This window comes from Astatotilapia calliptera, chromosome 13 (genome assembly GCF_964374335.1).
Source record: "Astatotilapia calliptera chromosome 13, fAstCal68.1, whole genome shotgun sequence".
In the NCBI taxonomy this organism is placed as follows: domain Eukaryota; kingdom Metazoa; phylum Chordata; class Actinopteri; order Cichliformes; family Cichlidae; genus Astatotilapia; species Astatotilapia calliptera.
This window is the reverse complement of record NC_137434.1, coordinates 28,117,592-28,141,733: the sequence shown is the minus strand read 5'-3', so window position 1 is coordinate 28,141,733 and position 24,142 is coordinate 28,117,592. Positions and strand designations below refer to the sequence as shown.

The 24,142-nt window shown below is 39.7% G+C and overlaps 1 protein-coding gene, 1 long non-coding RNA gene and 1 pseudogene across 3 annotated transcripts; 2 read left to right on the top strand and 1 right to left on the bottom strand.

Annotated features, from left to right (window-relative positions):
- Nucleotides 1-533: 533 nt before the first annotated feature.
- On the top strand, nt 534-3,188 carry LOC145419646 (general transcription factor II-I repeat domain-containing protein 2-like). The gene is made up of 2 exons (XM_080287875.1): nt 534-566; nt 1,464-3,188. Exons 1-2 carry the CDS (start codon nt 534-536, stop codon nt 3,186-3,188), a joined length of 1,758 nt encoding a protein of 585 aa, XP_080144001.1.
- A 5,465-nt stretch (nt 3,189-8,653) lies between these two features.
- On the bottom strand, nt 8,654-9,296 carry LOC113035284 (uncharacterized). Its single transcript, XR_003274332.2, has 3 exons — nt 9,163-9,296; nt 8,920-9,090; nt 8,654-8,840 (listed from the first exon to the last, which is right to left on the bottom strand). It is a non-coding gene; the product is annotated as an uncharacterized LOC113035284 (long non-coding RNA).
- Nucleotides 9,297-14,179: 4,883 nt separating this feature from the next.
- LOC113018961 (sterile alpha motif domain-containing protein 3-like) lies at nt 14,180-19,147 on the top strand (annotated as a pseudogene). Its single transcript, XR_013901023.1, has 9 exons — nt 14,180-14,939; nt 15,877-16,072; nt 16,242-16,400; nt 16,559-16,646; nt 16,842-16,997; nt 17,463-17,669; nt 17,935-18,105; nt 18,235-18,314; nt 18,419-19,147. The product of XR_013901023.1 is annotated as a sterile alpha motif domain-containing protein 3-like (transcript).
- The last annotated feature ends 4,995 nt before the right edge of the window (nt 19,148-24,142 follow it).

Here is a 24,142-nt window from a genome sequence, read left to right as displayed (position 1 = left end):
TCATTTCTACGAAATGTTCTCTCTCAGATGACTGAAGGTGTTAATAACTATACAAATCGATTAGACATTAAAACACTGCGGCCATTTCTAATGATTACCAGACATATGTATGTTTATTATTTGTTATTCATTTACAATAGCAGTTAGCAGTTGAAATATGTTACCACACCACTGGCCACTAATCGATGAAGCACTGACAGTATGTGAACTGTGAACTGATAACAACCATGCTAACCAGCACTACTCTGCAGTACTTCAGTCACTTTAATTTTAAAACTGTGTAATTTTAAAACTGTGTATATACTGTATATTCTGTGTATTTATTATTTCACTCTTATTGCCTGTTTATACCCTGTCATTATCTTCTACGTCATGCTGCTCTGTTGTATCTTAATTGTTCCTTGGGGATAAATAAAGGATTCTGATTCTGATTAAAAACATCAAGTTTTGGCTTTGTCAGAATACAGTGGAGTATAATCACGCAACTGAACTAAATATGTCATCAAGTTCTCAACCAGAGTGTGGCTGTTAGCATGTACGAAGCCAAGGCTGCTAGCACTGCTGAGGTTAGCCAAAATCTGCAAACTAATTGGGAGGTATGCAGGGTGCAAAATGCTACGCATTTCAGTGACATTTCAAGCATGGTCAGCAGTTTCATATAGGTAAAATACACATGCAGTATTTGTTCTGCATCTGTTCTGTTCTTGCACTGTTTTTACCACTGTTTCACTGTTTCACTGTTGACCCAATGCTGAATTTGAGTGCCCAGTAGGTTTTCTGTCTAAAACTGTAAGATTGCACTTCTGACCTGAACACTGCCAATTTGCTGTTTGGTCAAGAAAATAATATGTAAGTAAGATGGGTTTTTGGATTAAATATTCAAATTATGCATCTGAAAAGTGTTTAATTATATACAGTCACACTCTTCCAGAGGAGGTATGACAGCAGCAATAGAAAGTGTTATGACTGTACACAAAGCAATTCAACTGAAATAAATTTGTCATTTGTTACACATTTATTTCAGTTGAGCAGAAGAGAGAATGAAATAGGTGAAATATCTTTGTCATAAAAAAGGCAAAGTTCAAAATGCCACCTTTGCCTAGGTCAGGGGTGGCCAACCCGCGGCTCTCGAGCCGCATGCGGCTCTTTGCCTGGTTTCATGCGGCTCTTACGTTCATATCAAAGTTTATGTTTGTGTTTTGATTTTTTTTATGTTGTTGTTTTAAAATGTGCGCGTTCGCTTCGCTTGAGTTCAATACGGTATTTTCATGAAATGCGCATGTGTGTGAGATGAAAATACCGCAAGGTTTCCCAGTAGGAGCAAGTTCGCCCTTAAAATGGCAGGAAAAAAATGCACAGCAAAAAGAAAATATGAAGAGGAACACAGGACATTTTTAACAGAGTGGGAGAGTTTATATTTTTTTGTGGAACGCAATGGTAAGCCATTCTGCCTTATATGTCAGACGTCATTAGCGCATTTCAAAGCTTCAAATCTTCAGCGCCACTTCAGCTCACTCCATGCTAACATCGACCAGGAATTTCCAAAAGGGACTGAACTTCGCAAGTACGAGTTGGCCACTTTGAAAAGTCAGGCAGAAAAGCAGATACAGTTTTTCCAAAAATTTACGAAGCGGTCAGAGACCATAACGCTCGCATCCTATCAGCTGGCTTGGAACATTGCACGGGCTAAAAAGCCATACAATGAAGGGGAGTTCGTTAAAAAATGCCTCAGTGATGTTGTTGAAATCTTGTCTCCTGAAAACGACAAATTAAAACGCATGGTATCAGACGTCCAACTGTCCCGCCACACTGTTGAACACAGAATATCGGACATTAACACGGCTATTGAATCACAGTTGCACTCTGACCTTCAAGCATGTGAGTATTTTAGTGTCGCATTGGATGAGAGTTGTGATATACAAGACAAGCCTCAGTTGGCAATATTTGCACGGTCTGTTTCAAACGATTGTGTGATCAAAGAAGAACTCCTGGATATTGTGCCATTAAAAGACAGAACCCGTGGCATAGATGTGAAAGAAACCATGATGGCTGCATTTGAAAAAGCAAATCTGCCCATAACGAAATTAACTGCAATAGCCACGGATGGAGCACCAGCCATGATGGGATCTGTGAACGGGCTTGTGGGGCTGTGCAAAGCTGACCAAACTATTCCTGACTTTTGGAATTTCCACTGCATCATCCACATGGAGCAACTCGTGTCTAAATCATTGAATTTAGATAACGTCATGAAGCCTGTGATGGAAATTGGCAACTATATCCGCACACATGCGCTTAACCACAGGCAATTCAAGAATCTCATCGCTGAGCTGGACCAAGGGCTTCCAGGTGACCTGCCGCTGCACTGCACTGTGAGGTGGCTGTCAAAAGGCCGGGTACTCTCTCGCTTCTTTGAGCTTTTGGATGCCGTGAAACTGTTTATGGAAAAGAAGGACAAGGACTATCCCGAGCTCTCGGACCTCAAGTGGATTATGGATCTGGCCTTTTTGGTCGACATGCTGTGTCACTTGGACAGACTGAACCTGACCCTGCAGGGTAAGTTAAAAATGCTCCCTGACCTAGTGCAAAGTGTGTTTGCGTTTGTCAACAAACTGAAGCTGTTCAAGACACATATTCAAAAGGGAGATTTAACGCATTTTCCCACTCTGCTAAAAGCCAGCGGGCAAGTCGCCAGTGCTGCCCTGAGTAAGCAAAGAGCCAGATATGCAACGCTGATTGAAAACTTGCACGAAAGCTTCGTGACCCGGTTCCATGATCTACAATTGAAAAGGCCACAGATTACGTTCCTCGTCGACCCATTTAATGCAGAGACCGGCTGTTTGAAAGTCCCGCTAGTCACAGATGGAGCTGCGGCTGAGTTGGAGATGATCGATCTTTGTGAGGAGGACCAATTGAAACCTGCTTTAAGGGAAGGGACCATTGAGTTCTGGAAAAGTGTGCCAATGGAAAAATACCCCAATGTCAAACGGGCTGCGCTTAAGATACTGTCAATGTTTGGGTCAACATACGTCTGCGAGTCTGTGTTTTCTACCCTAAAACATGTGAAATCAAAGCATCGATCTGTTCTGACTGACACACATGTGAAAGAATTGCTTCGAGTGACAACAACGGAATACAAGCCAGATTTAAAGAGGATTGTTCAAGGCAAGGAATGCCAGAAGTCCCACTAAACAACATGCATTATAAAAGTAAATGCTATTGTAGATTATTATATTTTTGTTTGTGGACTTGGTTGAACTGAGAGTTTGTGTGTGTGAGACAGTGCACACAATGTTCATTGTTGAAAATGACTGGCCTGTGGTTTTAGTACTGTAGGAGTCCATTTCTGTCATTATCATGTTGGTGTGTGACATTTACAATAAATCTGGCTGAGCAGAGGTGTGTGTGTGTGTGTGTGTGTGTGTGTGTGTGTGTGTGTGTGTGTGTGAGAGAGAGAGAGAGAGAGAGGAAAGGATGGGTGATGTTCATGTGTGCCCATGCGTATGATGTGGCTCTTTGCGGTAACACAGTAAAAAAAAAAGTGGCTCTTGGTCTCTGACTGGTTGGCCACCCCTGGCCTAGGTGATCAACGACATAACAGCAAAAAAAGTTACAGCAGTTTAAGTTGACTCAATGATTATAACTGCACCACACAAACAGGCAAAGAAATATATGAAATAACTGAGTTTTTTGATATTCAAACATTAAATCATTAATTAACTGTAAAAAGGAAAAATAATTCCGTCACAGAAAATAACCATCTGTTAAAACTTCAGTGTTAAAATTCAGGCAATTTTGCTGATTTTAGTACGTCAGTGAAAAGCTGACTCATCATAAAACTGTAAGAGTTTCTGACATTAAAAAGAAGAAAAAAGAAAGTTCTCGGGTAAACATCTCAGATTTTCTTGCAGTGTCAGTGTCGACCCGCCTGAAATTGACCACTCAGCTCAAACTTCCAGTAACTTTCAGCCTCTCCTATGGCTGACAATCACAGCAGTAGCTCATTAGTAGAGAAGCTGCCGAAGTGAAACGAGATCCAGACCAGGCTGATGACTGGTAGGTGGGAAAAAGCACTGAGGAGTAAATTGTTAAAACAACAGCTGATGAGATTTAAACTGAAAATCGGAACACAACAGATGCGTTTCACTTGCTGTTCATCAAGTATTGACTTCTCAAAGAGAGTGAAAGTTCACGGTTCTTTAAGGAAACCATAAAATATACTGTGCACGTCATTATCAGTGTTAAACACAGCATCTCCGGGTTAAATGTTTTTAAAAGCTTAGTTGGTCTCATGGGCTTGTAAAACTCAAGTGTCTTATTTATTGCCAAACCTTCTAACATCGTTAGATAGATTACACATGCACATCTAAAATCAAAAATGAATGAGAAAGATGAACAACTGTTTCACTGTCAGATTTATTGGAAATTATTCATCCCACATGGGATCAATGAAAGGCTGATCTAAACACTGATGTCACATGTGCTCAGTAAAATCAATAGTCATCTCCACCTCCATCTAATCACAAGGCAGTGAGAACCACCCTGTTTTACGAACCTTGTGCACTTCATTTATCAAGCTCACGATGAACCTTTACATAAGATCAGGCCAGATTTTCATCTTGTAACATTATTTATTCACTCAAGTTCAAGTGCATTAGAGTGTAGCGTAAATACTAAATATAAGGCTTTTCAAATTATGAAAGAAAGCCCATAATAAAATGAATGAAGATATCGCTTATCGTAGGTTGATGGTGAGATTTTGTACTAAGACAAAAATGTAAACATGAAAACTGTGAAATGAAACTGACATTCATATTTATAGTTTCCCATATGCATTATAAATACAAATATTTCAGCACTCATGGGAAGGTTGCTTTTGAAATGTGACTCATGCCAACAGCATTATGCTGTAGACAGGATCCAAATGCAAAAAGAAGAAACAAACACAAGGGAAACTGTTGAGGGCGATTAAGAGAATCACGAACACACTAAACAAAAAAGCAGATAACAAGACAAACAGACAAAACGGAGAAAGTCAGAGATAAGAAAATGAAGGAAATACATCAACAAACAAGAGTTAAATAAGAACCAGGACCATGAAAACTCTCTCAGCAGGTCCACCCTTTTCCAGATTCAAGCTCCCACCTCCTAAAATACTCACAATACTAGTATTGAATATGCTATGCACATCCTTTCAGATTTTACTTTTGAAATGCTGACTTTAATTATAGGGGCAGAAACACAACTTCAATGTGTGACATTACTAGAAAAAATGAACAAGTGACTTGATGAAACCTCCAAGTGGTGCGCTATCTTGTTCTGCGTCATGCTGTCAGAAGGTCATATCTGGAGACCTACATCACATTGTGGTTTATATTCATTATCTGTCATAGAGAAGCTGAGGCTGAGATATGCGTGTCCTATTTTGTAGTCTTCATTTTCTAGGTGTGACATCTAGTGTAGATTATTAATATGCTTCAGGTTTAACTGGCAACCCTTTCACGTATATCGTCCATCCACTGCTATCAGTGCAGATTAATGTGTCATGTTTTCTAGTCTTTTGCGCTGCCTAGTCATTGTAGTCTCAATCCAATCTGTATGATTTTCTTATAATTTTTAAAGCAGGTGAGTAGAAAGCATGCTTACAATAACAACCCAAATCAAGGATTGGCTGTATTAAAAAGTCACTGATAAATTAGCCACAGATAAGTTTGATACAGTAACTGAGGTGAACAGTGTTTAATGAATTATCAGTTATGAACAGATTTGCCAAAACTTTAATTGTAACATAAGCATTTAATTAGTGAGTTGATTCTATTGATATTTCCAGATAGTTAAGGCTTGATGATAATTACTGTCTCTTTTTAACACCGGTGATCTTATGTTCGTTTGGCGAAACTCCCTTGTGGGACTGAAACTTAATTTTCTGCCTTTTCCTCTGGGAACATTTAATTCTTCTTTTCAATGGGACACATAAACACGAAAGCCCTAAAGTCCTGCCGTAGCACCGCTCCTAGCAGCTGACTCATAACAATTGCTAATTTTAAATTAAGAAAAGTTAATTATTTTCTCTGTTGAAGGCCTTTATCTCCCGGAGATTCTGTTTTTGTGCAGCGGCGCTGACGGCAACGACATGCAACTCGCTCCAGTGTTGTCTGCACAAATTCTTTCGAGCTTTGCACTCGTCTAACAGCCAAATGCTGCCATGGCAACAGTGAGGGTTCAAATCCCACCTCTTCCTCTCCTCCTCCTCCAATCTTCACCCCTCTCTCTCTCCTCTCGATCCAATCTTCTCTCCCAGTGAAACCATCAAATTATCAATCCACAACCCCCTCAGGGTTCATATCGCTGGCTCATCTCTCTCTTTCTCTCTCTCTCTTGCTCTCTGTCAATATTTACAGAGTTTCTCATAGACTCTCTCAGGTAATAGTGTCTTATTCCCAAAGCCCTGCACGGTGCACACACACACGCGCACACACACACACACACACACACACACACACACACACACACACACACACACACACACACACACACACACACACACACACACACACACACACAAGTGTGAAAAGGCCATTCCATCTAAATGAGTGCTATTCAACTAACTGTCCCTGCTGACTGTTACAACTGCCTGCCTCTGCATGTGTGTGCCTCCAATCTTCACCCTTGTACATGCGCTCATTTGGGAGGACATTCTTGTGCATTCTTCCTTGTGAATGTGCGTGTGTGTGTTTTCACTGAAGTGAGCATTTCTCTGTCTGTGTGTGTGTGTGTGTGTGTTATACTGATAGCTTGCTGTCCCTTCAGGTAATCTCATGGTTGAGGAGAGAGATCGAAAGGAGGAAAAGAAATATTCAGTGAGAGAGAAATAAAGACAGACAGAGACATCCCTGCTGCAATAACAGAAGGGCCAGAAAAGACAATAAATATGTATATGTTTATAGATGTATGCATGTGCAGGTGGCAGTCTGATGTATTCTCAGTAATATTCACCTCTCTCTGCCTTTGCTTCCTTTCTTCATGACTCAAGTTTACTGACTTTTTTTTAAAATTGTTGTTGGTTAAGTTTATATGAATAACATGAAATCTTAAATTAACACTTAATTAACAACAATCATCTTAGACCACTAGCTGTTTCCTAGTGGTCATGTTCATGGCCTGAATACCAGTGGACAGATGAGCCACATTCCTGTTCATACTTATTACCATCGGGCCTTACCAAGGTGTCCAACTGACAACTTGTTCAGTTTTCATCACTCTCTACAGCACTTCTGCCAAATGTCAAGTAAAATAAAGCTGTGTTGTACCTTTAGGGATTCAAGAGCTTGTGACTGGCTCAGTACCTTTTGCATGGATTGCTTATTTGTACCCTGGTGGTTTGTACTTTACAGAAACATTCCTGTCCTCATGCCAGAGAGCCCCATGGAGGGCTGGGTGTGGCCCTAGTAACTGCCAGAGGAGACAAAGTAGAAAGGGCAGGGCAAGCTTCAGAACAGGGGAGGGACCGCCTCCATGGTGATGGTACCGGCTGTGTTCCCTTAACTCCCTGAGTCACCGCAGAGTTGTCCCTCCCCTCCCCCCATGCACGGCGAGGTAGTCGTCCAGTATCCGCCATCTTCAAAGTCACCAGCTGGTGTGATTTCACCCAGTCTATGGTGGTAATCTTTCCATACACTTTCCTTTGATGACCTCCCACAATAGCTGGTGTTCTCCATCTCCCCCAGTTGCAGCCACCATGCTTCTGTGTCCGTCACTTGTTGGCAAAAGGGCAGTCGGCAGCCCCGAGTTTTATGCTCTGGTATCAGCAGCAATAGTCCTCAGAGAAGCAGCCCATCTGTTCCAGGACTGCCTTCTGAGTTCTAATAAATTCACTCTAGGAAGTAAAAGTACAACAAAACTCTCTCCTGTCCCTGCAGGGACTTACACAAATGGATTGTTTGATTATTCAACTTTTGGTAAGTGTAGGCACCTTTCCAAGGGCCACATGTCAGTGTTTGATATCAGGAGTCAGTCTGTGTTTTTCCAAGTGCAAAAAGAAATTTTGAAAAAAAAAATACTCATAGATTTTATACTTCAACTGAACAAAGCAGTAGTCCAAGGCAGTGGATGAATGTCCACTCAGCTCAGGCTCCAGAGTCAAATGAGGACTGCCACCTTCAGGAGATAGTTGCGATGAAGTTCATCTGCAGGAGCATCGTCTTATTGATGTGTTACAAATATTTAGACTTTCTAAGCAGAATCATTTAATAATTCATTTAAGGAAGACAGCGCACCTCCTTTGGTGTCACACACTGGTGTGCACATAATCCCCAGAACGGCAGCAACACCAAGAACACTGTCAGTATGTCCAGTTCCGCGATTCAAATCAGTGCACCTTTCATTCAAAGTAGCCTCTTCCTTAATAATGTATAACTGCCTCAAGTGGCCATTTAGGGATCTGCAAATTTTGGCAACTCTGCTTTTGTTCTGTTTTTTTACACCAAAGGTTGCTGCTTATTGTTTAATGCTCAAGCATCAACAGGAGAAAAAGTACATGATGATGAACAATGATGTGATTTCAAGAGTAGCGCTTTCTCATGCAGTATCTGTCACGGCCCAGCGGCACGAGGGAACAGGGATGGACACAGGCGCAGAAACCAACCCGGAAGCGAGGTGACAGAAAACAAATGATTTATTTCCGCCCACAGGTAAACAAAGGTGAAACACAAAGCGACGCCACCACACTAGTGGCGCGTAGGATTCGTCGGGGATAATGAGGGCGACCTAGACACCTCTAGGAGACGGCTGAACAGCGGGGACCGCGGGGAGGTAGAAACAGGACTAGGTAGGGACCGGGGGCACTGGAACAAGAGGAGATCACGATCAGAGGGATCCAGCAGACAACCAACAATCCTCCGCAGTTGAATTGAATTGCCTTACTTGGTTTCAGATGGAGGGGACAGGTGGAGCGGAAAATCCGGAAGCGGTCGAGGCGTGGGGAGGCAGGCAGGTGAGCGGTGGGCCGGCAGGCCACGTGGTGTAAGCAGCAGGCGGCCCAGGTCCAGGAGGACGGGAGCGAGGGGAACAAGATCTCCACTCCGGGTGCTATCTCTGAGGACAAGAAAGACAGGTGAGTCATCACACGGCGTTAAGACAAGGTTTAGGATGCTCCACTGAACTAACATGGGAATAGCAGATACTCAGGCGATGAGTGGTTGAGAGCGCAGGTCTGATATACCGCTGGCACGATTGCTCACAGGTGGTCAGCCAGGGAGGGGCAACCGGACTCCGCCTAAAGGAGGAGGAGCCGCTGTCTGAGACCTGTAGGTGCCCAACCAGACCATGACAGTATCACATGTAAAACACACATATGTCCTTCATATGTTCACATACAGGTGCTGAAAAGTCTGGGTTATGCCAGAGATTGGTACAGACTAGAATAGGCCTTTATTGTCATTGTACACAACAATGAAATTATGGGTTTGTTTTTTTAGAATAGAACAATCTGTTTTAGAATAGTATAGCATCTCTGCAAGTGAAACAGCACACGAATATGTTAATTACTCCCACGTATCGACACACTATGTTCGTGAACACGTAAACAAAAACAAAACCTGCAGATTGTTGCAAAAAATGCGCTAAAGTGTGCACACTCGAATGTATGAGACTGAGGCACAGCAGTCACGTATACAGACAGACAGAAGTGGTGGATGGAAGCTTGTGAAAATGATATCTCGAGATGTTAAATATTTAAATCCCCAATAGTTTCACAGCTGGTGCCAGCAGATAGCAAAATCAAACATGCAATATGGCGTGGGCTCACCGACACATACACACATTCACAGAAATAAACTGTAGACTCATCTACGCACGTAATACTTTATACACGAGGAAAAATTACAGAATGTTTGCATCAGCAGATGCTAATAAATATTTATGACTATTAGAAAAACATGGTGACCTATAGAAAGAAAGAGCAGTCAGCACAGAGGGAAATGAGCAGCTGCTGAGAACTTATGATGACAAACCAAACACTTAGAAGAGTTTATTAAGCAGATTTATGAGAAGTGGAAAAAAACCTAAACAGATTGTTAGATATCATTAAGTTCTTTCTCTGTTTCCCTCTTTTCCATTCTCCTGTTCAATTTTTTATTAACTTTTCTATCAAGCTGTATTAATGCAAGTCAAAACTCTCTGGTGCCTGAGCAAATGACTATACAGGCCAGTACCAAATGAGAGCAGACAGCTTGATGGGCAGAAAGTCAGCCATACTGAACATCATCTTGTCTGTGTCTCTTTTAAAAGGTGTCAGATGGCAATTAATGTTCAACTGCCTAAAACTGAAGCAGCTGTCAAAAATGACAAGACGAAGGTATTTTTTCTTTTTAGACCACAGGGAAGATGACAAAACTCTGCTGCCAGCCGCACGACGAGCTCTGTGATGGCCTCGCTGAGAGAGGTCCAAGTTAATTACATAAGAAATCCTTAAATCTCTTTGTTGCAGTGTTGTGACACGGCTGAAGGTTTTTTCGGTTGCAGCGGGGCAGCAGGTAGCTGTGAGTCTGCAGCGGCAGCAGCGTGACCAGTCAAATCCGCATTAATTAAATGAGCTGCCGCTCTGCTGCTGCCTGCCCTGCCAGCAACAAAACAGCTGATGAGCAGAACCTGATCACGGATCAATGCCCAGGCCTCTCTATAAGTGACGCAGGAGCAGGACTGAGACTCTGGACTTAAGCCGTGACTGACTTAATTCCAGTTACACGACTGATCAGTTTGACAGCCCTGCAATGACAAGGGAGTCAAGGGCAAGACCAAAAACACCCACTCCTCTCTCAGATTAAAGAGCACCATGTCTTCTATGGAGTTAAAGCTTTGCTGTACTGACCTCTGTAGACTGAACAGTAGAACGCTGCAGAAACTTTCCCTTGAGAACAGGAACCTTTTAAGGAAACTCAGTTTTTCTACCAGCATCCAATCCAAACCAAACCAATCCTAAACCCTCTGCCTACACCTTCTTTCACTCTGTTTTCAAGGTTGCATGGAGATTTTGCTACATTAAAGATAAATTTTGTGGAGACTAATTACAAAACATAACTGAAACTTTCATCGCCAGGGGCAGAATTTCACCAACTAATATGCTGCTGTTCTTTTAACTTCTGATATTTCTTTTTAGCTACCTGCTTTTTTCCAAGTAGGCTTTACCTTTTGTCAGGCTGCCATGTGAATGAAAATGTGCTCTTAATGACGGGCTTGGTTAAATAAAGGTTACATTGATCTTGTGGTACAGGTTAATATTATACAGCATATCCTTAGTTCAACTTCAGTTATAATCTGCTCAACATAGTCCAAAAATATTTTGGACATAAACACATAGATGTTTCTCTACATTTTGTTGATAGATTTAGTCACAAAAACCAGGAAAAATGAGTATTTGCACTGATTATAATCACTGATTGTGATTGTCTCAAAGTTACTTACCCATCACCCATCAAAATCATTGAATTTAGATGTTCCAATCACTTTGATGGCCACAGGTATATGCTCCTGAGAACCGAGGAAAAAGGAATCTTCCCATTGAATGTTTTTTTTTGTGTGATTTCCTTCTTCTTTGGAGCGAAAAGATGGCACCCAAACACATGAGAGATCAATGGAAAGCCTGGGACTTAATAGGGTAGCTCAAATAAGTCAAAATATATAGGCCAAAAACACATAGGAAGGCACATTTATGAAGGACATAAATGAATATGCTGGTTCTCAGTAGAATATAAAACCAAGCACCTAGACATGCATACATTTGTGAAAGAACAAGTCAGGAGATCAATGAATTCCATCATGGTGCAATGATAGGATGCCACAACAAGTGCAACAAGTCCAATCGTGAAATTTCCATGCTCTCAAATATTCCACAACCAGCTGTTAGTGGTACTATAACAAATTGGAATCAGTTGGGAATGATAGCAACTAAGCCATGAAGTGGTAGGCCAAAATCCCAGAGCAGGGTCACCTGATGCTGAGGTGCATAGTGCGCAGGAGTCGACACCTTTCTGCAGAATCAATCACAACAGACCTCCAAACTTCATGTGGGCTTCAGATTAGCTCAAGAACAGTGCGTAGATAGTTGCATGGAATGGGTTTCCATGGCAGCTGCATGCAAGCCTTACATCACCCAGCGAAATGCAGAGTGGTGGACTCCAGAGCAATGGAGACGTGTTCTCTGGAGTGACGAATCACACTTCTTCATCTGGCGATCTGATGGACATGTCTGGGTTTGACAGCTGCCAGGAGAACAGAACTTATCTGACTGCATTTAAGATTTATCACATTTAATTGTGATATTATTGCAAACAGATTGCATGTTAGTGCTAACTTGAACCCAGTTCATTTAAAAACTGATACCAGACCAATTCTGTGTTATTGCTGTCTTAGCACATGATAGTCAGTTTGCAAACAGCATTTGGGCTCGGGCCTAGTCACCAAAGACAAGGACATTGCAAATGGATTGTACACATTCACTATAATTCTGGTCATGCAGTGGTGTCCAACCAGTTTTTAAGTACTGTTATACAGCTACTCTACACTGTTGCAGGCTTGCTAATTACAGTCAGTAAAAGTGCAAAACTGGTTTTGAGCTCAATATAAAAAACACTCCACGAATAAAAAATTATTTTATGTGAATATTTTAGGAGTGACTCAGTAATAAACTGTCACAATCTGGTTGTAGGGACTCAGGCGCAGAGCGGTTAAACGTGTCCAAAAACAGTTTATTTACAGCACCAGTGCACAATATATACAGTGAAGAGAATCCAAAACTCCAGGGAATCACAGGGTAGCTCTCTCACACTCGCTCACGTTCACACGGCAGGGAGGTCACAGGTCCGGGGAGGAAGGTCTGAAGCAGAAGAGAAGAAAAGACACAAACGAGTCACAAATCTCAAATTACTAAGCACAAGTTCACAGGAGCTATGAGAAACACTAATGTCAGTAGTACAATCATCCAGCAACGAGAGGATCTGTGTTCCAGCCTCAAATAGTGCTCCCGGTGATGACAGGTGATTGTTGACAGGTGTGTGGGCCAAGGGCGGGAGCCCACAGTGAGCTCCGCCCAGGCAGAGATGGAGAGAGAGATGGAGAGAGAACCAAAACAGCACATGTAGCCTTGTGGGGCCGGCCGGGCAGGCACGGAGACCATGACATAAACAGAATTAAACCGTTTTCCTGAAAATTTCTAAAATTATACAATCAAAAATAAACGTTATAATGTATCCATGCCTTCTGTTTGCCCTCTCTGTGTCTTACCATTTGTTTGAGTAAATTCTTCGTCATTCTTTCAGTTACTTGCTTTATGTTCATGCTAGCTCCTCATGTGGCGTACTGTGTTTATACTTTCCTGCTTTTTACCTTTTTACCTTTTCCTGCTCTTGTTATTGTCTTGATATCATCTGTACCATCATTCTCCCTTTTGTGTGTATTTAGTCTTGGCCTAAGTTTGTTTTGGTTCTTTCTTTTATTGTCATTTTTTCCTTGTTTGTATCTTCAAGTTGATCTCCCGTGGTTTCTGCAGTTGGATCTACACTTTATTATTGCCTCAAGCATGACGACAGCTGTTTGGACATGTGGGAACATCCAGGTTGCATGTCAGTTGTCTCTCCTTTTTCCTCTCTATTTGTGTCAACATAGCATCTAGACATAATCTAAACAAACTCAAGAACAGATGAGAAACAAATACATCCATTGTTCTGGAAACAGTTACAAGACCATGTGTGACTCCAGTGAACCACGGTGAGAGCTGTTATCCACAAATGGAATAAACTTGGAGCAGTTGTAAAGCATCCCAGGAGTAACTGACCTACCAAAATTACTCCAAGAGCGCATCAACAACTCACCCAGGAGGTCACAAAAAATCAGAACATGTTAAAATTTGCAGACCTCACTTGACACAGTTAATGTCAGAGTTCATGATTCAACAGTAAGAAAAAGACAGAGTAATATTGGCATTAATGGGAGAATTCCATGGAGAAAGCCACTGCTGACCAAAATCATCAAAAAGGCGTATCTCCCATTTGCCAAAAAACATGTTGATGATCCTCAAAAACCTTCGTGAAAATATTCTTTGGATTCATGAGACAAATTGTGAACTAGTCCCATTACATCTGGCATTAAACTAACACAGTATTTCATACCAACAGTCAAACATGGTGTTGGTACACAGTCAGAAATAGGGGTACGGAAGGGGTACATTACTGTGCCCCAAGGTACAAAAATGACATTAATACAGTCTAAGGACAAATATTGGACCTCGGGGTAACTATCTGTACCTTTTTTAGCGTCTGAAAGGTACATACATGTTCCTTAATTGTGAAAAGTACTTATTTGTACCCATTCTTACAAAAGATAAAGTACAGGTTGATTAAGCTCTTTTTGATTAGAGGTTGTTTTTTTTTATTCTTTTTGACAGTAATTTATTTGCAACTGTATTGATATAAGCATATATTTTAGTGTTTTTATTTTTTATTATTTTCATTGCTGTTGCTGTTTTTGTATTCCCTGAACCCCCCCCCCCCCCCCCCCCCTTATTTTTAAGCTGCTTTAAGAACAATGAATTTATTTGAAAGAAAAAAAAGTAAAAATGCATTTAAAAAATTTTTTAAGAGAGTGTTTTTTTTAAAGTATAACTATTTGGATGAATTGCAAAAAAGCACCCTTATTGAACTCGGAGTGCGAGTTGAGCCCATCCTCACAACATCAAACAAAAAGTAGAAGAAGAAACTCAACGAATAGCTGGTGGATTCTAGAATTTTCTGTAAATGCAGCAGGTGCCATTTTGTTTTATCAACGGAGGGAGATGGATTACGAACTTGCAAGTCCTGGTGTGCTCTGTTCACTTTCAACCGAGGAACTCTTAACAAAAATACAAGAGTGGGGCTTAGATGTCACCGAAGCTGAAGCTCAGCATTTCAGAGGTAAGTTTTATTTAAAGAAAAATGTAGCGTAATTACTAATTATTGGTTTAGCCTAGCTTAACGTATATTAGCAATTTAGCTAGTTTCGGCACTCTCTTAGCTCAAATTATGTCTTTTTACAAACGTTTTTACAAACGTTTCATGTGTAAAGTTGAGGTCACAGTTCTGAAAAATGTGTACACATAGTATTTGTATAAGTTTGAACTTATATATGTGGTTCGGCCACAGTCTATGGGTTCGGTAACCCCTGCGCAGCGGAACGGCGCGAAATTTGATTCCCTGGTAGCTGAATGCAGTTTACCGTTAGTGTATTAATGGTTTAATAAAATCACGTTTTTACATCCATTCCAAGGCCATCAACACACATGGGCGGCTGAATATAACGTCTAAAGGAAATATCTTAACACCGCACTTGTTTAAAATATAACAAGGGTGTCGCAGCTGGGGTTTGATAGTCGCGTTTTAAGCAATGTGGGAACTTTTTCAGCATGTAATCTGAGCTTGTAATACGGTCCTGCGGGTGTTATCGCTATAAGTAATCGGTCTGAAAGAACAGACGGCAGAAACTGTCGGAAATCTGGAGAAAGGAGTCACCTTAGTAGTGAATATTAACAAATTACAGCATTCTAGTCTTTTTTTTTCTTCCAAACTTGAAAGGGCACAAAAGCATGCTCAGACTCTGCTCTCCTGTGTCCAGTAGTCCCAAACAAACATCTAAATTTAAAAATGAAAACTTTGCATATCAAGAGGATTCACTCTAAAGATTTGCTTTATTTTATTTAATTTACTGATTTTTTTAAATGAATATTTCTTTGAACTGAAAGAAGTTGTACAAAAGGTTTTAATGTGTGTGATATACGGTTTTTACCCATGTAAAAATGTGGTGATAAATATTCTTACATGGAATTTAGAGTTTGTACTACCATTTATCTTGCAGACAATGAGGTTGATGGTGACACAGTTGACTGCGGTCTTACTGAGACTATGGTTGCATACCTTTTCCAAGGATCCTTCAAAAAGCAGGTTAAATTCAACCAATTTGTGTCAAGGATGAAGGAATCTTCAGTGACACTGACTCTACAGACTGTCTCTCCAGAAGACTGGCAACCATCTACTTCGTCAACTTCAATAAGGTATTTTCTTATTTATAATGAAGTTAGTATGTCTGAAACATACATGTTGGCTGTTATGCACTTTTAGGATTTAGTTAATATGATCATTGTTTCTACCATATGTATTGTTACTGTAGTGTTTTATACTTCAATTCATGCAATAAAAACAAACGCTTAACTGTTTTCACAGCAATGAAAATACTTTGAGACTACCAGCGTCTTTTGAAATTCCAAGATTTCCCAAAAATCTCCAACTAAAACTGGACAACAAAGAACCGTGCCATAAAAATCCAAGGGACAGACACACAATAATCAGAGTTCTATATGAAGCTGTGGCACAGTATACTATGTAAGTTAATCAGGGTAATGTTAGCTTGTTGCTTTAGAAAAAGCTGAATCTGTCATATTGAAAATAAACGCTACATTACTAAGAAACAATAACTGACACTTGATAAAGTTTGTTTGTCAGCAGTTGCTCTAACACTTATGTTTCTTCTGATATTACAGGTATCCCACAAATTCTGAATATGTGCAAGTTGTGAAGACGCTGGTAATGAAGTATCCTTTCCTCAAGGATCATGAGGGAAATGGTTATGTAAGTTAAATTTAAAATTTGCATAAGGTTCCTTCAAGATTACAAAGTAAAAGTGAAGCTTTTTTCAATCTTGTTTTGTTAGTAAGACAATCTGTAGCCTCTCAGTAGGTTTGTATGAAGTATGTTTACTGATTCTTTGTTGGGTGTATTTTGTGTAGATTGTTTTTACAGTAACTTATGTTTCTGTTCAACAAGCACACATGGCATATGTCTTTGAGACGTAAATTCAAATCAGAGCGGGCACCACTAGTCGACAGTGAGGCAGTGAGGCGTTGTAAGGAGAAGTTTGGTTCTACGAGGAGAGGGCAGCCTAATAAATGTCAATGAACAAGTCAGAGAAATGTTTGTCAGGTTGGTGTGAGGGACATCTTGAGCTATAAAATGTTCTTGCCTCTGTTATTACATCTAAAACTAAGGATTAGGGATGCAACTGTACCCCTTTTTTTTCAAACCGAAACAATACCAATACTTGGATTAGAGCACTTGCTAATACAAAGTACCAGTGCTAATACTTCTACCTCACAAAGTATTATTAATTAGAAGGCGCTAAAAGAGGGTGAACTAGATTTAAAAAAAAAAAACAAAACATTTTAAATATGACTCCAAAACTAAAATTTCAAGTTAACAATTAAGATTTTATGTGAAATTATTTCAGAGTTTCCATATTTTAAATATTGGTTCATGGTATCGGTTAACTTTAACCGATACGAGTTCTTTGTGATGCACAGATCGTGTCAGCTCTAATTGTATATTTAGTCTTATGTTGGGTTTCTAATCTGTTTTGACTTTCTCTTCTCACTCTTGCTTTCTTTCAAGGGACCATGCGTCCAAGGAGAGGATTTATTATCCATAGACGCCCACTTAAAGGTCTTACAGTGCCAATATCAGAAGATGCAACCAGATACGATGGTGGTTCATAACCGTGTGCAGCAAACGTTTGCTTGGCGGCAGAAAGAAATTGCAAATGGTATGCCTGTGGAGGATGTGTTGAAGAAGTACCCCTTCTTAGGGATGCCTACTGGTGTAAGTCAGAAAGCTGGATTGAACTTGGAAATAGCTGTCACATTTAACATGTTTATAGTAGTAAATTTTATTTGCCCTTGACCTTGTTTTCTTCATCTGTCCCTCTTTCCTTTTTTCGTATGTTCATGTAACTTCTTACAGTATTGTTGTTAAATTCTATAAAAACAATAATTATGCAGCACCATACATAATTAATATCAACTTTAGATTATTTCATTTTCATACACTGTTATTTTGTACTGAAAATGAATTTTTTTACTTGTAGCTGTGCAACGAACTCGGGTGGATCCAACCAACAACGGGTAATGTAAGCCAGCGATTTCGTGAAGGGCTCTCATGTGTTGCAGCAAAGGTGATTGACCTTACACAAGGGAAAACCCCACTCTACCAGCTCTACCTTGATGCAAGAGAGGAGCTCTCACTGATGACCTACCGGGTATTTGCTTGCTTGCTTTTTTTTTTTTTTTTTTACTTCAAGGCTTCCATTTTATATAATTTTTATAGGTAACTGGAAATGCCAGATAAAATGCATGGGTGATCTTGTGTTTTGTTGTTTTTTTGGCAGATCTTGACACAAGGGCTGCACTTTTATTCCTGCCATACGTCTTCAAGGAGAAACTGGATCTCTTTGTCATACTTGGAGAGGTGTGTGTATTAAAATATTTAGTCTATATAAAAGGAAAACAAATGTATCTTTTGTTAAGAGACTAATATATTGCTTTCCTCTACCTTCTCTTTTGACTTCAAAGGTTCATCCTAAAACCCCCTATCCAACTGTTCAGCTACTTCATGAAGACTGGAAACCAGTGTTCTCCAGAAGCGCTCCAAACATTGTGAAGTTGGATGGCAGTGAAGTGTGCAGAAGCTCGTGTATTTTTGAAGGAATCATCTCTTCTTTCTGCTTGTATTTTGTCTTCAACCTTGCTTATCCAAAACATCTGAAGAACACCCTGATTTTTCTCCAAAAGTACATTGTGAAAATAGATGAGGGTGAGGACCGGCCTCTGCCAATCACAGTCACCAGACAAATAAATCTTCTGTATTGACCACCATGCCTCAGCCATATCAGTGCTCCAAATGTGGCAGAAGAACCTTTAGTTTGACAAAGCTTATTCAGCACATAGGACTTATTCATTCCCATGATGCCAATTTTGATATAACCTGTGGACTCAGTGACTGCTGTTCTTCCTTCAAAAAATATGAATCTTTCAGACGACATGTGTATAGGAAACACAGAGAACAGGTGTTGTGTTAATATTGACACAATGTGGGTCTTTTGTGGAAAAATTCTCATTCCTCTGTTATATGACAACCATTTTCATTCATACAGTGTTAGAGTTGATAGTGAATGGACGTTGCTAAAACCTGGACAGGAAATTGATGTTGCAGCTTATGACACATACTCTGTTGATAACAGTTTGTATGTAACAGTTAAGCAATGTATTTAAGAAGGTAATAAATGTGACAAGTATTTTTGACTTTATCTTCAATTTTTCAAATCTTGAGAGGAAAAATATAGGAAATCTGTGTGTAGATACTGAACCTTTAGAAAGACATTTTTGTACTCCTTTTAAGGGTTCTTTTTTGTACTTTATACTAAGGGTACAATTTTGCCCTTTAAAGTACAGGTTTGACGTGTAAAAGGTACAAATTACAAGGGTACAAATCAGTACCCACAGTTTAGGGTACAGAACGGTACCTTAGAGGGTACCACCCCAGTGACAAGCCATTGTACCCCTATAGGTACATTTCTGTACTTTAATTTCTGAGTGTGTAGTGTGATCTGTGATCTGGAGCTGATTTGCTGCTAAAGGATCTTCCTGTAATTAATGGAACCATGATTTCTGCTCGCCATCAGAAAACTCTAAAGGAGAACATTGAGCCATCAGTTTTTACCCTAAAGCTCAATCACACTCGGGTTATGCACCAGTACAATGCTATAAAACGAAGCAGCAAATCCACCTCTGAATGGCTCAAAAGTCTGAATGTAAATCTGATTGATATTCATTTTTTATTTACTTTAACTAATATTAACATTTGTTTCATGATCTGAAACATGAAACTGTAACAGATATTCAACACATTAGGAAATCAGGAAGAGGAAGAGAATACTGTTTTCACAGCACTGTGCAGGATAAGCATCACATGAAGGTGGTTATCGACCCAGGTTTCCCAGTCTAGCTAAGTGCATGTCCACATGAAATGGGTGGAACTGGCAGCATTAACCAGTCAGAAGCATAGTGAAGTTTTCTGGAGAAAAGTTATGAAGGAAGATAAAACTGTGATATTAGAAAATATGAAAAGTTTAAACACATAATACAGATTGCAAGCAGCACAGCTGCTGCAGACAAATCAGCAGTATGCGTGTCTATAACAGAGAAAGTGCTGAATGAATGTGTGTGCGCTTTAAGCACTTTGCTCAGTAAGACTGGAAAAGACCTGCTACATTAATAAAGTGTATGCTATTTGAAGCCAGGAAGGAAAGTCGGCAAAAATGCTGAGTGTGCAGTCTGAGTCTTAGTGCTCTTAATACACCAGATATTCTGATGGATTACAATTGTTATTAAATTAATATTTAGATGGGCGGGCGAGATGAACATTTTATTCTTTCAGCTCCAGCATCGGTGGTGTTTAAGGGCCAATCTTTCAAGTAGTCTAAAGATTAAACATGAAACAGAAATCAAAGACAGGCTGAGAGTATGTACAAATTTGATAGGTGGTCCAAAAGTGTCTAATTTCTGTATATTAATGTGTATAGAATCATACAATTGTTTGTAAAAGCAAAAAAGAGGTCAGAGGGATCTTCTGAGAATGGCGATGCTGTTTTCCATAGAACTGACTGGGCAGCAGGAGTTGAGTTTATACCTGTTTATCTCTAATGGAACATAACCTCCTCTATAGCAGATCAGGTCTGCACCATGTGCTTATCATGGCGATGTACCCTGGTAGGAAGTGACAAAGTTTCCCCCAGTAAAGGTGCAATAAGGTGTTTTATGTTTCAGAAACCACTATTTATGAATACATTGCAAAATGCTTTATGATGGTTGTCTGCTCTTCTGCTATAATCTATTGTAAATCAGTGCGACCATTACTAACCAACACAGCACATAATGGGAACCGTTATACACCAAAACATGTAGTGGAAGGCATTAGGAAAAACCCACAGCAAACCATTATGCAACAGATTCAAAGGATTATGAAGGTTTGTAATGGTTTATAATGTTTCTGTAACCATGGAAATACCAGACGTTCATCTAATGGTTTCTGATGTTTTCTCTGGCAGGGTAAGTACAATAAAAAGTTAATTACAGTGCTAAAAAATAACTCCTGGAACATTAACGATTGACATTTAACAGTCTAAGAGATGCAGAGGTTGACTTTTTCATTTAATTTGCTACCGAGATGATGCTGGAAATACTGTACATCCCCCCACTCGCCCACATGGGAATGAAATAAAAGCTTTACGGAGACAGTCATGAGGCAGTTTGCCTGCTTTTTTAAGCTCTTACAGATCCAGCAGTAGTTAAGAAATTGATCTTCTATCATCTGCAATCGAAGCTCAAAAACTTGGCTGCCTTTTTTACAGTATTTTATGTAAATTGGGAAAACAATCACTGCGCTACTGCAGAAAAGCGTTTATGTTTCTTCTTCTTTTTTTTGATGAATTCATGAAAATCAGTAAAGCCACGAGGTGTATACTGTAGATGAAAGGATGCTGTTTAAAGATGAAACATTTTACCTCAAGGTTAATGGTAGATGTCAGCTAGCTCTGTCTGGTATTTCTTGACTGACAAGTTAATGATGTCCAAGTCTGATGAAAAGATTTTGTCCATTTAACAGTCTAAAAGATATTACTACCAGACTGAGGAAAGTGTGGAAAAAATAGCAAATCCTGTAAAGAAGAGCTAATCTCATTGAAGATGTTGAAACATCTCCCCTTTTTTTGTTTAAACTATTAAACTGCAGGAAAACCTAAAGAGTATAGTCAGAAAAGATGAATTATAAGTCTTCAACATAATATTTGGCTCCTTCCCACAACTGTAGATGGACAAGCAGTGCACCTTAAATAGGCGGTTCGGCGTTAAAGCTAAGCACGACTGTGCCATGATTACTGATTACTTGGATTTAACTTAATTAAGCATACACTGGCAATACTATTGCTGAAGTGTGGAGTTAACTGAGAGTCTATAAGGCATTAACTTTTATTTTGCCTTCTAAATTAATATAGATGAAAAGTGCTTTTGCATGGAAGTCGTCTTTTAAGTACTGCACAGCAGCTATATATATTTGGGTGATTGTTCAGGCGAGCACTATCAACCTATAGCTGCTAAAAAAGTTAGAGGGATATTATTTGTTTTCTAAAACTATTGTAATTAATTTAAAAAGCCTCCTTTTCAGCGATATATCTGCTAATTTGTCGCATATACAAATGAGAAAACATAATATCTGTACACAAATTCAGAATGAATCTGATACAAGCTGTTTGTATAGCAAGTTGTGCTCTCGGTGACTCTTTAAATAAAAATATAAATTAAACATCAGCTGGTTTATATTTGGACATAGGTCACACATTGCTCTAAGCTAGTCAGCTGGCCCACATGAGCATTTGTTATGTGCTATATTAAGCTGTAAAGTCCCTATGTATTTCTGCCCACTGAATAAAGAACTGAAATAAATTCATTTGAACATGCTTCTATTAAACAAGGTCAAATATCTGCATGCCCTGTGTACATGACATTTGGTATTGCTAGCATTTAACGGCAGCCTTTTGCTGTGTTTAGTCTTCAGTGATTCTTAAGGCAGTTACTATCATCCAAATAATTTGTTTTGAACTGATATGAAATAGAAATAAAAATATCCTTTATTGTCCCTGATTGGTGAAATTCATGTTCATATGGATTTGTCTTTTATTTAAACCATACACATCTTTAAAACAAGATATTCTTCAGACATGAAATGTGAAATGGCAACTCGTGGTCCTAACAAAAAAATTTTGGAACACATCTGGAAAATATTCCCATAACTTCACGTATTGAAATAACAGCTTTCAGACTGTCAGACTTTTGAATTGTTTTTTGTGTGTCTGTCTAAAGCAAGTGGGGATATTCTTACATACACAAACTTGCCAGTAAGTTTAAACCAATCCAGTGAATGCAACGCGTCACAAAAATGTCCACGCTGGTCTCCTCAGGTCTAAGTGACGTAAATTTTGTTTTCAAATGAGGAGCGTGAGGGACTTTGCCGTCCTTTCATTTGTTTTCCTGTTTGTTGTGACTTGTTTGTGGAGAATTTACATTAGAGTGCACCAACTACAGGTTCTTCAAGCTGAATCACTAGTTGGCCTTTAGGTCTCAAGCTGTCCTTGTAAATGCCCATAAGATAGTTTAATCAAGGTCTCAGGGACACTTACTAGTTGTTCTATAATTACTTGGCTTTGAGGTAACGTAGTTGTATTCATAAGTTAAGCCTTTTTTCCTCCCGGTAGAGCTGATTTGTGCTAAACTGACAGACAGAAACATGTACTACCATCAACATATTTGAGTCCCAGTTTGAAAAACAAAACTGTTAGTAGAGCAAGGCTCCGCAAAAGCCTGTCAAATGACTTATTTTGATGCCAGCTAGGTAAGGTAATGTCATCCTGTTTGACCCAATTTCTCTAACATTGTGAATAACTGGCTTCATTAAAAGTTCATGAAATTATTTTATGTATGCAGACAACATACTCGAATATTATACGCTGCAGAAAACTTGTGAATTTTTCCCTGTAAGTTTAGTGTAATTAGGTTGTACCTCTAAAATATCAGTGTTAATACGAGTTTCATTTCTGTGTGTTAAAATCTGAGTTAAGCTTCCAAAAGAGAGTGTGTATTTTGACCTCCACACCTCCCCTTCAGCTCTCATGAGTCTCCCTGGGGAGGCTTTTTGCTTTTGTCCTCCTCAACGTCTATTACAGACCACATTCTGTAATTTCCAGATGGTTAAAATGCCATCCGGAACAACGAGTTAAATTACCGAGGAGAACAGTGAATATTTCATCCTCCTCCCCTCGCCCTGTAATGTTAATCCTGTTTGAATGGGGCTTCTGAGATAGTTCTGGTTCATTCCTCCCATCAGGAGGTGAGTGAGGTGACTAACGCTCCAAACTAAAGTTGGGGTAGTTGCTTACATCACCCACATTCAGGCGCCATGACACATTATGGCAACATCTAAACTACTGCAGAGAAATTTTTGACACACACTTTAACTTATTCACATGTTCACATACAGTATGAACACACAGCTAATGCACACAATATACCCTGCCCCATGCATCCTCCTGACACACACACGCACACACAACCGTGCGCACAACTCATTCTCTATTCCAGTAGCTTGCCGTCTGGAACTTATCGATGGTCAATCGATATTTCCTGATCGATTGACCCTATCACCATGGCAACCACCATTTAGCCCACTATCTTGGGCCATTCATT

Excerpts from the sequence above, each read along its gene's own strand:
- LOC145419646 (XM_080287875.1), top strand. The coding sequence starts at position 534 with ATGTACGAAGCCAAGGCTGCTAGCACTGCTGAG. Across the intron at positions 567-1,463 it reads AGGCTGCTAGCACTGCTGAG|ACGTCATTAGCGCATTTCAA; the intron begins GTTAGCCAAAAT and ends CTTATATGTCAG.